General features: G+C 42.0%; 2 protein-coding genes across 6 annotated transcripts in view; both read left to right on the top strand.

The window, feature by feature from the left end:
* The window catches only part of USP54 (ubiquitin specific peptidase 54), a 91,840-nt gene extending 89,811 nt beyond the window's left edge, over positions 1-2,029 (top strand). The window contains exon 23 of the mRNA XM_059477014.1: positions 618-2,029. Coding sequence (XP_059332997.1) covers positions 618-1,276 — 659 coding nt within the window. The 3' untranslated portion in view covers positions 1,277-2,029. The remainder of the gene's footprint in view (positions 1-617) is intronic.
* Positions 2,030-10,921: 8,892 nt separating this feature from the next.
* The window catches only part of PPP3CB (protein phosphatase 3 catalytic subunit beta), a 46,026-nt gene continuing 41,306 nt past the window's right edge, over positions 10,922-15,641 (top strand). For all 5 annotated transcript variants that reach the window (XR_009418897.1, XM_059477417.1, XM_059477414.1 and 2 more), the window contains exon 1: positions 10,922-11,132. Coding sequence is in view for 4 of the 5 variants with exons in the window: in XM_059477417.1 (XP_059333400.1) it covers positions 11,063-11,132 (70 nt within the window). In the remaining variant the exon portion in view is untranslated. The remainder of the gene's footprint in view (positions 11,133-15,641) is intronic.

The following is a 15,641-nucleotide window of genomic DNA, read 5'->3' as shown; positions in this document are numbered from 1 at the left end:
AATTCCTCCAGCAATCTGGAAGGACAAATCACGTTTCTTCTTCTCTGTCCTTCAGAATTTTTCTTTGGTTCTGTGCTAACTGCATAACCAAAGCCAATAACCCTAATGGAAACATTATGATGGCTATATACAAATATATACAATATATATACAATATTTTTATGAGTTATTTTCTTTAATGTTAAAGTAGTAGTAAGACCCACCACCTTGTTTCCATGTGTAAGAGTACTTCCACAAATTCCTCATTCCCATGAATCACACATGTGCCAGTAGAAATAACTACTTCCTGCATGAGAATTATTTTCCTGTGACAGCATCAAAACCAGTTTGATCTGCCAGCCTTGGAATACTTTGTTGGGCTCCTCTATGATGAAACAAGGGGCTAGTAAAAAATCTGTGACAGCAGCTGCAGTAGGGTAAGGAGAGGAAATGCAGTGAGGAAAATGAATGCTGGAAAAGGTACAGCTAGCTTTTATTCAGAATTGCATGTCAGCCAGTAACTGGATGTACTAGTGATTTCACTGTTCTTCTGTCACCTGCTGGCCACAGCTGATAGTTCAGAGAGGATGAAACAAAAATTGTAACTAAGCATACCTTTTTTTAAAATTTTATTTCAGGAGATCAGAAGAACATCATCCAGAAACTTCTGGTTGTGCCTGACAGGGGTGAAGCTTTCCAAGGTGAAGACTACCCAGGTGTGGCACTGAGCTATGGGAGTCTCCCTTGTGTACCCAAAGGCACCCTCTCCCAGGGGCAAAAGCCTCTTGTTAATTTGCATTTAGGAGGTGGAGCATCGAGAGTCTCTGGCCGTTTGCTGAACGCAAATTATCCTGCTGCACAAACAGCCACGTTACCAGATAAGCAAACAATGCTCTGGGGGAAACATGCTGGCCAGCCAGGCAAGAGTTTCCAAGAGGGCTTCCTCCAGCAGCCTTCACAACATCGCATGCATGAATCTCATGCCGTGGGTTGCAGAGTACCAGCCAGCACAGACTATAGCACTTTAAGAATACCACGTGAGCCTTCTTGGGATCCCGGTGCTTCTCAAGGCTGCCCTGTGCCCCCCTCTTGTGTTAAGGCCCCGGGCCCAAGGAGAGTGGACATGCCTCCAGAAGAAGACTGGCGAGAGAACAGCTACACCCCTCAGCCTGGCAGAAGGCGAATGCTGCCAGTGCATGTGAGGGATGGGACTTTTGCTTCTGCTTCTGAGACACACAGAAATATGCTGGCTCGAGCAGCAGCAGCTACTGGCACCATGCAAAATAACGGCTGGTGAGATCCCATTTGCTCCATGTGCCCCAGTACACCACTCTGTGGACTGTGGTTGTTGCCAGAGTGTGGATTGCATGGAGACAGGAAAGTCTTTCAAACACTATCTGTGCCAGTTTTGTCTTAAAATGTAGCTATACAGTATGTGGAAACTAATTGCACTGTATTTTGTTTCTGACACTACTGAACTGCTGTCTGGATGGGGAATCTTAACTGTTTTAGTCCTGGCCTCTCCTAGCAAACAAGTGCTATAGGAATGGTAATTTGCTTACGGGTAAGTTCAGAAGTGTGCACACATTTTGAAGGAAGATGGCAACTAACAAAAGGACATTTTTAAGGACTCTTTTTCATGAAATGTAGCTTTGGTAAATTCTTCACAAAAAGAAACCAATCCTTTTGTTTTCTTCTCCTTCCCCTCTCCTGTTCCTTCCTAGGGGAAAAAAAACAAATGATCCACCTTCCAGGTTCCAGTAAATCTGCCCTTGGCAGGTGGTAGTTAGTAAAGCAAGCACGGTTTTCAACGTTCTGCGATCTCATACAGAGATCACAGCAGAGGAAGTGACAGGGAGACATTGTTCACAGTAAACCCCAATTTTCTCCACCTCTTTAAAGCAAACTAATGATGCTTCAAACAGAAAAGACTGTTAATGCTGCACGCTTAACTACACCAATGTAAACACAGAATAAGTTTAACTATTTTAGTGTCAAGCATACTTGCTTTTGTAAGTATTTTTCAAATAAATCTATGAAAATAGTTCTATTTACCTGTCTGTGTTTGAGCTTTCTTTTCTGTTTAGCTTTACTTTCCACTTAGCTGGAAACGTCTAATTAATTTTCTTACACGTGAACAAACATAATTAAGTTGTTTATTCTAGTTCATTAACAAGGTTTATGCAATAAAGACTTAGATTGGAGGACATGCCTAATTTTGACTCAGGACTTCATGTGTTTCATTACTACTCAGCACTTAAGTTTCTCCTCATGATGGACAATAATTAAGTGTCCTTCAAAAAAGTATTTTGAGACTGACTACTTGTTTTAAGGAAAACTACTACATTTAAGCAGGATGGTAGTGTATGCAGATCTACAGAAAAATCATTCGAAATTATTGGTGTGGAGAGAAGTGTCATTTTAATCACGCTTGTCCTCCTGCTCCTGCAGATGCTTTCAGGTGTGATGGTTGTGAGGTGTTCAGAAGCATGGGGGGGTTCTGTTCCATGCTTGTCCTGGTACATGGTTCTGTTGGGAACAGGGCTGGAGCTGTGGCAATGCCACTGCTGCTGGAAGGGCTGCCCTGCCCTGCCCCTTTGCTGCCCTGTGAATGACAGGATAATCTAAGAAAACAAGCTGCCAAAGTAAAGTACAAAGTCAACACTTCAAGAATCAATATAAAGTATGAAACTTCTGCAACTGAAGACAATGTGCATGCTTTAGCTTTCTTATGTCATTGTGACCAGGAAAGAATGGAAGTATACTTACATAAAGCTCTGCAAAATAATTCTGAGTTGATGAATTTTTTAAAAATAATCAGTAGTAACGAAGTGGGTTTTTTTTAAGAGAACTGTTGTGTTTATTCCATTACAGTTCTAGCTACCAAGTTTCAAAACTGTTTTTAAATGTCCTTTGTATATCAGTTGCTTTGTATGAAGTTAACCGGAGGCCTGAGAAGGAAAAACTGGGTCCATACCAAGCAGTATATTAGTACATCTGAAGAGAAACAAACTGAAGTACTTTCAACAATATATTTAACATGGGAGGAAATGCGAGGCTGGAAAAATACTGTTGCTTCAGCTTGTGTCTGCAAATTTTAGTAAAGTCAGTAGGATAATATTTACTTTGTAATTCTTTTGACTAACTTGTCTTTTTAGTGATATTTATACCATACAAAAATCAATTTTGTAGTTAATAGCTTGTTAAAGTTCACTGTTGCTATGAGGAAGGATGAGGAGGGGGTTCCCACAGGAATTCAGCAGCTATTGAGAATTCTTAAAGAGTTAACAGTTTGTAAGCTTTGATGCAATATAACCTTTTCTTTGTCCCTGGCTGAAGAGTATCTTATTGGATGGAATTAAATGAAATGACTGCCATACACACTTGAATTCACCTTTTTAAAATAAGTGAGTGCTAGTTCTTGTAAATATAAAATTCTTACTCCCTGTATTTCTATGATCACTCATTGTGTTTGTAATATGCATTTAGACCTTGTGTTGGGAGCAAAAGAAGGCAATAATAAAATGAAGAGTAATTTGCTGTCCTACAGTAGCGAAATTATGTAAGTATGATCCTTTTGTGTTTGGAAAAGGAACTACCTAGCACAGTTCCTTCTCTCAAAGGCAACCAAGTTTGTACCTGCTGTTTGTGGAAGTCATATTTAGACCTGCTGAGCAGCACATGTGCTCAAATGGAGCATGCAGCACTTGGGAGTTAACCAGAATGTGCTCTGCTTTAGAGAAGGGAAATGACCATTTCTTTTTAACAAAGGCTACTGCACCCACATTAAGATGGGGGAATTTGGGAAGAGGGAAGGAATAATTTCCCCTGATTGTTAATATTGCTGGAATGGACTTAACAGTGATGGTTGGGTAGGACATATAAAGTACAGGCAGCATTCCAGAATACTGGAATTCACGAAGGGTTTGGATCTAATGTTATATAGGGAGAGGGGTAGGGCAGAGGTTTAGGGCAAAGAAAAGGAGGAAAGCAAAAGAAATGGTGGATTGGAATAGGAAGGAACAGATGGATAGGTGAAAAAGGCAGAATGAAAGGAAATGTGTGCATATCTTGGCTCAGATGTGTCTCTTTTTAAGGAACACTCAGTAATCAGTCTAAATTTTCCTTCCTTCTTTCAGTGGATAGATTCCTGTACAGAGATGGTCCTCAGCAGCAGTGGGGTGCTGAAGCTTTTGAGAAAGGAAGATTGACTGATGGAGAGAGTAGGCAATGTTCTTTGTAGCAGTCTTTGGTTATGTTACTGCTGTGCTAAATGAAACTGTGCAGAAGCACTTAGGTACTGCTGCTATATGTATAAATGGACATTGGACAAACAGTGTAGGACAAGTCAGTGTTTGTGCGAGCTTGGACCAAGATAAAAAGGTGCTTGGGATTTACAAACACCTCACTGAAGTTAGCTGTATTCTGGAGTCTCCAGCCACTGTGCTGTCTCTTGTTCAGTGCTGTGGCTGGTAAAAAACAAAAGTGTATTTTCATCCATCTGTGCTTGCTGCCTCTAGCATTTTATCACATCATAGCCCGGAATCTTTTCAAGGCTACTTATATATCTGTACAGCTTTTTAAAGGCTAATTGTTCTCCATTGCTATTGCAGATGGAATTACCTTTAAAGTTTCAGAAAATGTTTTAGAAAAAGCATGTTAGATTCATTATTTTGTAATTCTCTTGCTATCTGCATTATTCTTCTAGTTCATTGAATAATTTTTTTATCCTTTAAAACCAAAGCAATGTAGCTTGGAAAGGTTTTTAAGATTGCTTTTTCATTAATGGAAAAATGCTAAGACCAGCTGTAGAGTCGCTTGAGAGCACTGATATTTTCACTAGCATGTTTGTGGAAGCAGATACAAGTGAAAGAGTTCTGCTGAAGAAACAAACTTCCTTATTGACATCAATAGAATTGTTTTAATAATAATTCTTGAGTGAGTAAACACTGAATATACTCATGAATAAGAAGGTCAAGTGCCTGTTTGTAAACTAACTTAAATTACGTTTGTTGAAAGAGGATTATTTTAAGTTTTGGCTGGCCCAGTCCCAGATGATTCACCAGTTAATCATAGGCTTGAGAAGTTTTATGTGTGTTTATATCACTAATCAAAATAATTTAAAATATGAACACATGAGAAAAGTGAATACAATAAGCTATACTTCAATAATAACTGTAAGAATAATTTAATATTGCTAAATTTTAACTTCTTCACTACTCAGGCAAAATGATTTTGATGGCATTTTAGGGTTAGCTATCCTTTCAGGGTTTTACTCACAGTTTATACCAGTTAATAATTATGTGACTGTCAATTGAGGGAGCTCCAAGCATAGAACTTTTCCTGCTTACAAAAAAAGGAAACAAACGCATTCAAGGTTGCCTTAAATTACTGAAAGCACCTTAAAGCATGAACACGTTAACAGACAGTATCTCTGTGAAGGTTCAGACTGACTTTTGTTTAAGATCTAAAATATGTCAATCAAATGGAAGTTAATCTTATATTACTGTTAACTCAGCTACAAACTTTCAGAAATCAGTATGTATTTAAAAGTACATTTAAGAAGAAATAACCAGTTGTTCGTGGCAGTATGTATTAATTGTTCCTAACAGGATGAAATAATGCATGCATTCCCTTTGTTTTGAAATTCAGTTGGTTTCTCCAGACAGATGAAAAAAACTCAGTTGACATTAAACAACCATTTCAGTGCTGTGGACTGGTTTTGGATAACTGTCCTTAGAGGCGTAAAAGAAGCTATTAATGTAGCAGATTAATCAAGCCAGGTTTTTGACACCATATTCGTCTGAAGAGAGAGAAGGAGGTATGTGTGTGGGAGTCTTGACTGATCAGTAAGCTGCTGATTTGAACACAGGGTTGTAATTCATGGGAAGAGCATAGTGGTACAGATGAGAAAATAAAATTGTAATGACTTCTCATGGAACGACCTCTCATGGTGGGTTGGGGGGAAGCCCACATCTCTTCAGTAGTTTCAGAATTGTCTATTAGCTTAGGAATTTACGGGGACAGAATGCAGCGTAGAAGAGCATTTAAATGTTTATGTGGGTGATTTTGATATTTCCTTGAGATATCCTTTTCTGCATTCATTTTTTCATGACCTCAGGGTTGCCCAGTTATGAAGGTCATTTTTGTTAAACCCTTTCTTCAACCCTATCCAATCCTAATGTAACAGTTAATTCTTATTAGTACTTCATGGTCTCATGTACTTGGTACTCAGTACTACTTTGGTCTCAAAGATGCAGAGAGATAAGCTGAAAGCATAGTTGCACTTTCCCCTCATAGTCATGATGGTCAGATGCATTTGTGAGAAAAGAGTGCATGAACTTTTCAGCAACTGAGTTGTCATATCTGCTTTTTGTGGGTTTGTTGCCCCAACACTTTCCATTAAAATTCATTAATGGCATTTTTCTGATCTGTAGGACATTGTGTTTATGGATCAACAAAGTTTAAAAAAAATAGTAAAACATATCTCACACTGCTTTCTATCATAGTTCCTGTTACAGAGCAGTATTAAGTTCGGGAGGTTTTTGCAGGCTCCTATACATAGACGTGCTTACCTTGAGTACTTTGTCAGTTAAGTCTTTGCTTGTGGAGGTGCTGAGAAAACGAGAGAACACAAAGGAGGGCAGCAAAAAGCAGAGTGAACTCAATTTTTAGAGTGAGTAGAGGTGACTATTAATAGTCTATTAATATCATTAAGGTAGTAAGATAAATGAAGAGAGGGAATTGGTTGGTCTCAGATGGTAGGAGAAAGAGCAATTGCTTAAGGCTAAGGAAGGGAAAGTTTGAACTAGATAATAAGGGCAGAGGAAGGAATGCTTTAAGCAGAGAAAGTGATGTTTTGAGGAACCTAAGGAAGGGTTTGAGGTACCATCACTCTAGAGGTGTGAAATTTAAATCAGATATGTGTCTGGTAGGGTTTGATATGTGAAAGTTACCTAAATTCTGGAGTCGGGTTGCTTTAGCATGTTTTTTGCAGTTCTGGTATGATGCAAGTAATGCCTGTGGCCTTGACTAACTTTTTAAATGTAGTCTGTACTTCCTCAGCTCGTTCACAGGGTTTATCAGGCAATGAGGGAAATGTGTGCTGGGAGGGAGTGGGACAGGATACACTGTAATAGTAAAGTAGCTTGTCATTTTATACCAGCACTATCTAATATATATATATATATATATATATATATATATATATATATACTATCTAATAATTTGGTTTTAGTTATTCTCTTTTGAAGTCAGTGTAGCTTCTCAGTAGTGGATGACATTGGGAGCTGGAATATTGCATTGATAATGACTTTATAATGCTGGAGAAAATGGCTTAAGACAATGCTTTCAACCTTTCTGAAAAATGCCTCTGTGTTACAGATAATAAGATTTGTCATAAAATAACTGACTTGGGATGGCAGGGAAACCTTGTGCCTGCTTAAAAGAAAACTTTGAAGTATTGATATTGAAACTCAGTGTAGCAGTATGTCAAAATATATTTAAACTAATATGTGCCTTGTTTTGAGGCAGTTTATACCAACCTCAGTATCATTTCTGGCATTTAAAAAAGTATAGCTTCAAACAGTCACTAGTGAGAGTCAATGAAATGGAACACCTTCTTAAAAGTTTTGTCTTCATCTTACTCTCCTGCTCATATCACGTCTTCCCCTCTCGGACCTGGTTTATCTTCGCAAGATTTGTTCTGTGCATCTTTCTCTTGGGATCTGGAATATATCTCTCTCTCCTGTGAATCAATTTCCTTCTTAGTTTTCAAAAAGTTCTTATTGGGTAATTAGATGATTCTGGGACATTGTGCCAGTTTTTAAGGTATGTCGCTGTTAGAGTCAGAAGATACTGTTCTGGTATCTGCCCTGCTGCTACAAAATTTCACAATCATTTTTAAGTCTTACTTCTTTCTGCTTGAAATTCAATAAACAACACTTGTCTCAGGCAATGATTAACTAAAATGTAGTTGCTACTATACTTTGCACCCCTCCATCAGGGGAGGTGTCAGAACAGCCAAGGTTTTAACATAGCACCTTTTTGTTTTAACGGCTCTTGCATGCTGCTTGAGCGGGTACTGCCTTGAGATGGAGCAGAAAGAAATCAAGTATCTGCATCCCAAATGATCCCATTCCCCATGGTACAGAAGAAGATGGATTGGTTTGGTGATTCCATCTGTTTCTCCTGCTGAACTGTTTTTTCCTTATGAAAGCAAGTTGTTCAGAAAGCAGTCCAGTGCTAGCAGCTAGGTAATGGTTTGGAATATCCCATCAGAATAGGACTTGATCAGATTCTTTTTCTCTTTTCTCCTTTCCCTATCCCTTTCCTTCCCATTCCATTCCTTGGAACGGAATGGCCACTTGGTGGCAAAGCTGAACAGGAAGTAAAACATGACTTCGCTTTTCAGATTTGTCTGGCACTTGTGGGAAACTCATAGGATTATAAAGGCACACTGCCTTCTACCTGCAAGGCTGTATTTCTGTTTGTAATTGTGTTCCAAAGTTCCTACAATGATAATGCTACATGTGGTGCTGGTGGAAGACGTTTGATTTGTTGAACACAGGATGGATCAAATCAATCATCTTTGCCTTCGCCATGAGTTTGCCAAATTGGGACAATGTAAATGTCCCTTCCAGAGTCTGTAGCAGATTTAGAGCCAATACCACATGGAAAACCTTCAATAAAGGGCTTAGGGAGAGACACTACTACATATTTCTGCCTAATGAAGATTTTTATATTGTCCTAATGAGAATCAAGCATGCTCGGCATTTTAATGGAGTAATATAGAATATGTCAGAAAAGTGACAGTAAAATGCCAAGGTAACTGTGCTAGCCAAGTTACTTTTCTAGCTGTTTTTATCAGTGAAAGTGGTAAGATAATTATTTTAATGTTTTTTGGATGTGTCATTTGTGGGAGACATAATACCGTTTTTCATATCAACCTGATATTGGGGGAGCAAAGCCAGCAAGATTTCATCCATATGTGCCTTTTCTTCAGGTAATGCCTGGATGTAACTGGAAGCGTTTCAGCCTGCAGGGCACTAGGTATACTGCCTAGAGGCTGATAATGTCCCTGTCTGGTACAGCATCATAACAAAATAACATTATGCTGTGCTTTTTCCTGAATGAGCATTCTGACTGCATCAGCCCCTTTTACTTCACACCCCAGGAACATGGCTACAGGCTCCTGGGAGAAGAGAACCATTGAAATAAGTAAGGCATCTCTCTTGCAACTGCATTTCAGGTGAGGTGGAGGAGATTCCTGACAACACTCAGCAAGGTCTCTGGTTCCCTGTGTGTTTGGAAATGCATGGATAAATGAATGTCTTTATAATATGGGATTCTCTGCTGTTTCATGCTGTCAAAAATTCAAACTGCATTTATTACTGGACTCGTCTTGATTTTAAATACAAGACTGAATTCATTCCCCCTGCTTCTTGTTTCAGCAGATCTCCTTTAAGCTAACATTAAAATCAGGAGTGACATCTACTTACTGCCCTTCCTGTCCTGTGCTCTCCCTGCATACACTGAATTGATACACATCCTTGCTGTTGAAGGAAATGAGCTTTTGTTCTATTTAAAAACCAGGCCCTTTAAATTGATTGTACAATGACAGACATTTGCAGAATATGTGGTATAAAGTAGTAATTCTTGCTGCTGGAAAGCTTAGCAATTAAATCTAAAGTAGTCATCCAGGACTTTTTTCCATGATACTCTGATGTATCCCAGCCCTCTTTTTGCATGCATGCACACATTTTACTTGTGGGCATGGAATTATTAGAATTCTGGTTTTCCAAAACTTCGGAGTCTTGCAAATATCCCAAGGGTTTACAATTCTTACTCTCTTAAAATTTTCATTTGCTTCCTCGAGTGTTTTTATGTGTTTCATTCAAAGTTTCTTGCTTGTACTGTCTTGGCTGTAAAACAGAAAAGCAAGGTTAACTCAAGCACTTGTGTAACGTGTCAGTTCCAATGTTTTTTTGCTTAAGCCAAAGAGCTTTTCGTGCTCAGCATGGGAGATCTTCATCTCAGGTGTCATCCTTTTCCCTTGGACCTGAATGTGGCAAGAACCAAGACGTTGCTGGAAACCAGAACTTCTGAATGGCTTTTCTTTCTTAACTTCCTGCTTTATTGTGTGGAATAGATTGCACAGCTCGGTATAAATAATGCATGTGAACTTTGTTGGTTTGTATAGAACATAAAGGCTGCGATAACACTGCCCCCTGTCAGCCTGTGCAGCTTTGGGGGATGAGGGGCGCAGCTCCTGCCGCCGTACCCAGGGCCCTCCATGCTCTTTGGTCCACTCTTGCTCAGCTCCAGGGAGAAGGCAGAGAATTTGGCTGAATCATCTGTCACGGGGAGCTTGCCCCAAGCTGTGCCCAAACTCTCACTGCGAGGGAACTTCTGTTTCCTCCTCCCTTTGCTGCCAGGTTTGGCTCTGGGTCACTTTGTGTCGTGCCGGCCCCCCTGAGGGCACGGCCGCGGCCCCTCGCTCTGCGCTGGTTCCCGGTGGGAAGCGAGGGCCTCGCCACCCCCCAACCCCGCTCCCCGGTCTGCGCGGCCCTCGGGGCGGCCCCACGGAGCTCTCCAAGGTGGCCGCCGGCCCTCGCCCGCGCGGCTTCGCTGGGGGCCGGGCCATCCGCCGCGCCTCCCCCTCGGCCCCGGCCTGGCGCCCGCCCGTCCTGGGGCGGGGGCGTTCCGGCCGCCTCGCCCGCCTCCGCCTGCTGTCCGGAGCGCCCCGGGAGGTGTCGGGCCGCATTCCCCGCCCCGCCCCGCGCCGCCGCCCCGAGTCGGGCGGGAGTCTCGCCGTGGTCCCGGTCGGGGCCGGGAGCTCCGCGCGCTCCCGCGGTGCCCGGCGGGCGGCGGCGCGGTGCATGCCGGGCCCGGGGCGGACCGTCCCCGCGCTGCGCCAGGAGCCGCGAGCCGCGCCCGCCGCCATGTTCCGCCGGGCCGCCGCCGCCCGGCGCCTGTAGCCGCCCCCGCCCGCCCCGCCGCGCCCCACCAGCCGCCGGCGGAGGGGCGGACGAAGGCGCTGCCGCGCCCAGCAGCCGCCGCCGGAGCCCGGCAGCGCTCAGCGATGTCCGCCAAGGAAGGGAGCAAGGTGCTGCTGCTGACGCCCCACGCCACCAGCGAACGCGCCGTCAAGGGTGAGCGTCCCGCTGTCCCTCAGAGGGAACATGGCTGCGCGGCGCGGCGGGGCCGTGACCCCCGCCCGAGCGCCGGGGCCCGCCTGGGCGCGGAGAGGCGGCCCGGCCGTGGGCAGCGCTGCCCTCCATGTGCGGGCCGGGCTGCCCCGGCCGCAGGTGGGGACGGGAGGGCAGCTCGGCACCTTGCGGAGGCGTGGGATGCCCGCACGGGCGTGGGAGTATCCGGGGTGGGCGCTGCTGCATCGGGGGGACCGAGCTGGGCGCGGGCGGCCTGTGAGGGCGGCGGGGCTGCGGGGGAAGCGGTGGCCGGGGCCTGCGGGCCTGGCGCGTCCCGCCCGGATGCGCTGCCCGAGGGGCGTGCGGGGCTGACCGGGGGCCCCGGCCCTCCCGGGCCCCGGCTCTGCGGGGCTTTTCCCCTGCCTGCCAGGGGAGAGCTCTGTAATTGCAGCCGCTGTCAGCGCCGGGGAAGAGCGAATGGGAAGGTGCTGCCGCCCGTTCGATTGGCTGCTGTTCTCAGGTTCCAGTTCTGATGGAGAAAATTCACCTTGATCTATTTCTTTGTGGCCTTCCTTGGTAATCTCGTGGGGAGCCACGAAAAGTCAAACGTTATACTTCTTAGGAGAAAAAGTAAAGCATTTTATAGTAGATACATCCATCTAAAACTAGGATGGTCTAGCGACCAAAATGGTATAAAATAGTTCTTTTATTTGAACCCTGAGAAGTGTGTCATTTTAGTTTTTGTGAGGAGAATAATCTTTTGCAGCCAAAGCATCCTGAAATATGTGTGATAGACCTAAATTGATAGTTAAGGGTAGAGGATAGGTAGTGCTTCAAAGAATTCCTAGGTTGTATTTACTCAAGTTGTACACCATTTTATTTTGATCCCAGTTTTCGTGTTGCACTGTATTTGGTGGTGTCAATGGGGACAATTGTTATGGCAGGCCTGGTTGGAAATCTCAGGTGTACACAAGAGTCTGCTTTTAAGATTGACATTCCTAGGAACACAGTGTCTGACTGAGGTGGAAGGGGTGCAGATCTGGTTGTTTAACTTGTTATTTTACAGGGGTCCTTGAAAAATGAAAAGGATGCATTTGTCCTCAGCAGGTGTTAATTAAATCCTTGGAATCCCATTGGATATTTTGAACATTGGCATGTTTTCTAGAAAACTGGAAAGCTTTATTAGCAATAAGTTGTTACTCATTTGAATTGCTTAACCTGTTGATTTGTTTGAACAAATTGCAAGGGTAAAAGTAGAAAATGTTAAAACCAATCTATTGGAAACCTGTACTCTTAGTGCTACTTCAATGTGTGGTGTTTAGACCTGCTGAATTTTATACCTTTACTGCAATTTGTGGTAAGAAGTTAAATTCTTCAAACAATGGAGAAAAATTAATAGTAAGTGATCAGGTGCTTTAGAACACAGTGGAAAACCTGCTGATTTCCAATCACTTAATAAGTCAGCTTGTCACAATGTGACCTGTGCATCTGGTTGTTAAAATTGTCTTTAAGACTTGCTTCATTCTTAGCAGAATTATTGCCTGAGTTTGCAGTATTTCTTTGAACCTGGGTGTTAGGATGCAGAACTATGGTATAGGTAATTTGTATAGATAGTAGGTGTAGGTATACCTATTTTGTGTAGGTAATATTGTATTGTATAGGTAATCAGTCTTTGATGGCTTCATCTGACATGATTGGAACCAGTTCCTATAGCAGCATTTTTCTGTTCCTTCTGTTGACCTGTCCTCTCCACCCCGTCATGCTGAATCACTGGCTGCTGGAGAAAGCCTGGCCAGTTGTGCCAAGCTCTCTGTTATTGATACAAAGGACAGGGTGGTTTGGTTTCTCCTCCCCCATTAGGTGCAGTGCAGTTGGAAATACTTTTTTTAGACAGTGACCCCAGAAGTGCAAGATTGCAGGTTATGTCAGTCCTAAGTGGGAGTATCTGTGCAATTTGTTGAAACCGTGCTAAGATGTGACAACTGTGTCACATCCCTCTTCACAAACAGATGCATTGCCTCTTGCATACCAAGAAACATTCACCATTCTCTCTCCTATTATACAATGAATAAGTCTTTTATAATGTCTCAGATTCTTAAGAAAAGCCACAGAGAAAATGTAGTAATATTATCTGGTGTATCTGTATATTGGTCCATATTTCAGCTTTCATGCTTTCTATATGCTGTGTCTTTTGGGGAGAAAATTTGAATTCAGGACCTAAAGCTTGCTGTTATTTGCATTATCTTGATTTTATTCAAGTTTTAATTTCTTCCTTTGTATTAGTGGAAGAGGGGGATAAAGAACAGAATCATTAAATTTCAGAGGCTGTGAGAAATTGAATTCTTTACCAGTTATAATATATGTTAGCAAAAGTGGGCAAGAAATGCTCACCCAAGAGGAAATGACTGAATTACTGTATCATCAGTAACTAATTTTTTCTAATAAGGTAGGATAATGATTAGGATGTGTCCCCCTTCATATTTTGACTTGTATATTTAGCAGTTGATGGGAAGCACAGATATGTAGAGAAATATCTGAAAGGCTGACAGATTTATTGTGTCATATCAGACAGATATATACAAAATAAACATAAAAATAGCTTTAAATATGCAGTCTAGCTGTGTTGTCTAGCATATCTTTCCAAGTATGAATTTTCTCATCAAAGGTCATTGATTGCTTTTGAAGTGTATAAAAAGCTCAGATTTTCTATTACATGGCTTAGTGAAATTGCCTCAGTAATTTGTACTTACAGAGTTTCCTGTAAATTAATGGTTAGCTATGGAACTGAAAAACTGTCTAAAGTCAGCTTTTGGCATTTGGTTCCCAAAAGGTGTCTTGTGATGAGGCTTTTGTTACTGCTATATATTTTTTTTCCCAAAGAGGATGAGAAAATGTACCTGTTGTTCTGATTCACTGTTTTCTAAGGCATCCTGTCCATCTTTGAAGGATACTTAGTGTTTTACTGTCTTGTGAAACAAATCAGTTCCCTCCATTATGTTCTGTCAAAATCTTCTTGCAATGAACTGTTCTTGATACTTAAATGCTATATCTGATTCTTTGGGTTTGCCTTTTTTTAGATGAGAACTGACTGACTGCAGTCAGCTCACCTCACCTTTTAGCCATGTGACTTTCAAACTTTAAATTTGTCAATGTATCTTTGTTCCTGAAAGGTTTCACTGCCTTGTAGTAAGGTACTTCTCCCTGATAGGGATGAAGGAGAGTTTGGAAGCTCACACTGATGCAGTGGTCCTGAGCATGGCAGGGGTGAGCCTTGATTGCTTCTTTTTGAGAGCAAAGCATCAGGGTTTCCCTGACTCTCTTGTGGGTAGCTAGAGCCCAGAGCTGTGCTTGGGAGTTCCCATCCTCCCAGCATTACACTGTGCCCTGTGGGTGTTGCTGGGCCTTGGGACACAATCCACGGGACCTTGTCATGCTGACCCAATGCTAAATTTGGAGATTCTGTCTGTTCTTCTGGAAATGGAAAGATTCCTTTGTTTTGGATAGAAGTCATGGTACAGTCTGATTGGCAGACAGTCATTTTGTATATTAAATGGAAGCTTATTGAAACAACTCTTTAGAGAAACCCAAAGAAATGTAACTCAAATCCTTGAGTGAGCAGGCTCTGAAATAAAGGCTCTAATAGCTACTTTTGAACAATTACACCTATGTAAGGAGAAAAAGAAATCATTGCAGTATTTAAATCTATAATTCAGAGTCTGGTTTTTAAAAAAGGTAAAAAGTCACCAGGCAGCTTGAAGCCTGTTTTAAAAATTTTGTAAGGCACTTATGCTGCTGGCCAGATTCTAAGATGATCCAGAGAAGCAGCAGCATGAAGAGAGTATTGAAGGGTCATATTAAAAAAAAAAAAAAATCACAATTTTGTTTTGGGGGAGAGACAATGGAATGGAACTGAATTCTGGCAAGTAAGTGTTTGACTGGTCTTTTTTTTTAGTTTCAGGGGATGTTTAGAGGGAATGAATCTTGAAATCACAACAACAAAACCAAAAACACCTCACTCAAAAATGGAAGCCTTTTTCAATTTCAGTAGGGCACATTGGCAGTTGAGGGCTGGGAAGGTAAGGCCAGAGCACAAAAATCTGGCAACTGCTCACATGTGTGTTTATTGTGTAAGGAACTAAGGACTCTTTCACACATGAGTCAGTTCTTATTGCTGAATGGATCAAAGAATTCTCACATTGAAATATAAGTGGTTTCAAGATTGATCAACGAAAAAAATGTTCCTAAAAAGTATCTCAAGATCAGGAGATGTTTGTCTGGTGGCTCTAAAGGAATTCCTTGGGAATTTTGGGTGCAAAACTTTATTTTCCATAGCCTGTGGTGTAACTCATCTTCTGAGTTTGAGAGATGGAGCATGGCTGCATTTAAAAAAAAATTGGGAATTAACTGGACACTTGTAAATCAATAATTTAAACAGATTCATAGCACTTGTAAGAAAGAGTGGTGTAGCTATGTAACCTGGAAATACAGTGTTAAAGAGGAATTGGTACAGGT

The sequence above is a fragment of the Ammospiza nelsoni genome, chromosome 8 (assembly GCF_027579445.1).
Source record: "Ammospiza nelsoni isolate bAmmNel1 chromosome 8, bAmmNel1.pri, whole genome shotgun sequence".
Classification (NCBI taxonomy): Eukaryota; Metazoa; Chordata; class Aves; order Passeriformes; family Passerellidae; genus Ammospiza; species Ammospiza nelsoni.
The sequence above is the reverse complement of the archived record's forward strand: the minus strand, read 5'-3'. Positions and strand labels throughout refer to the sequence as shown.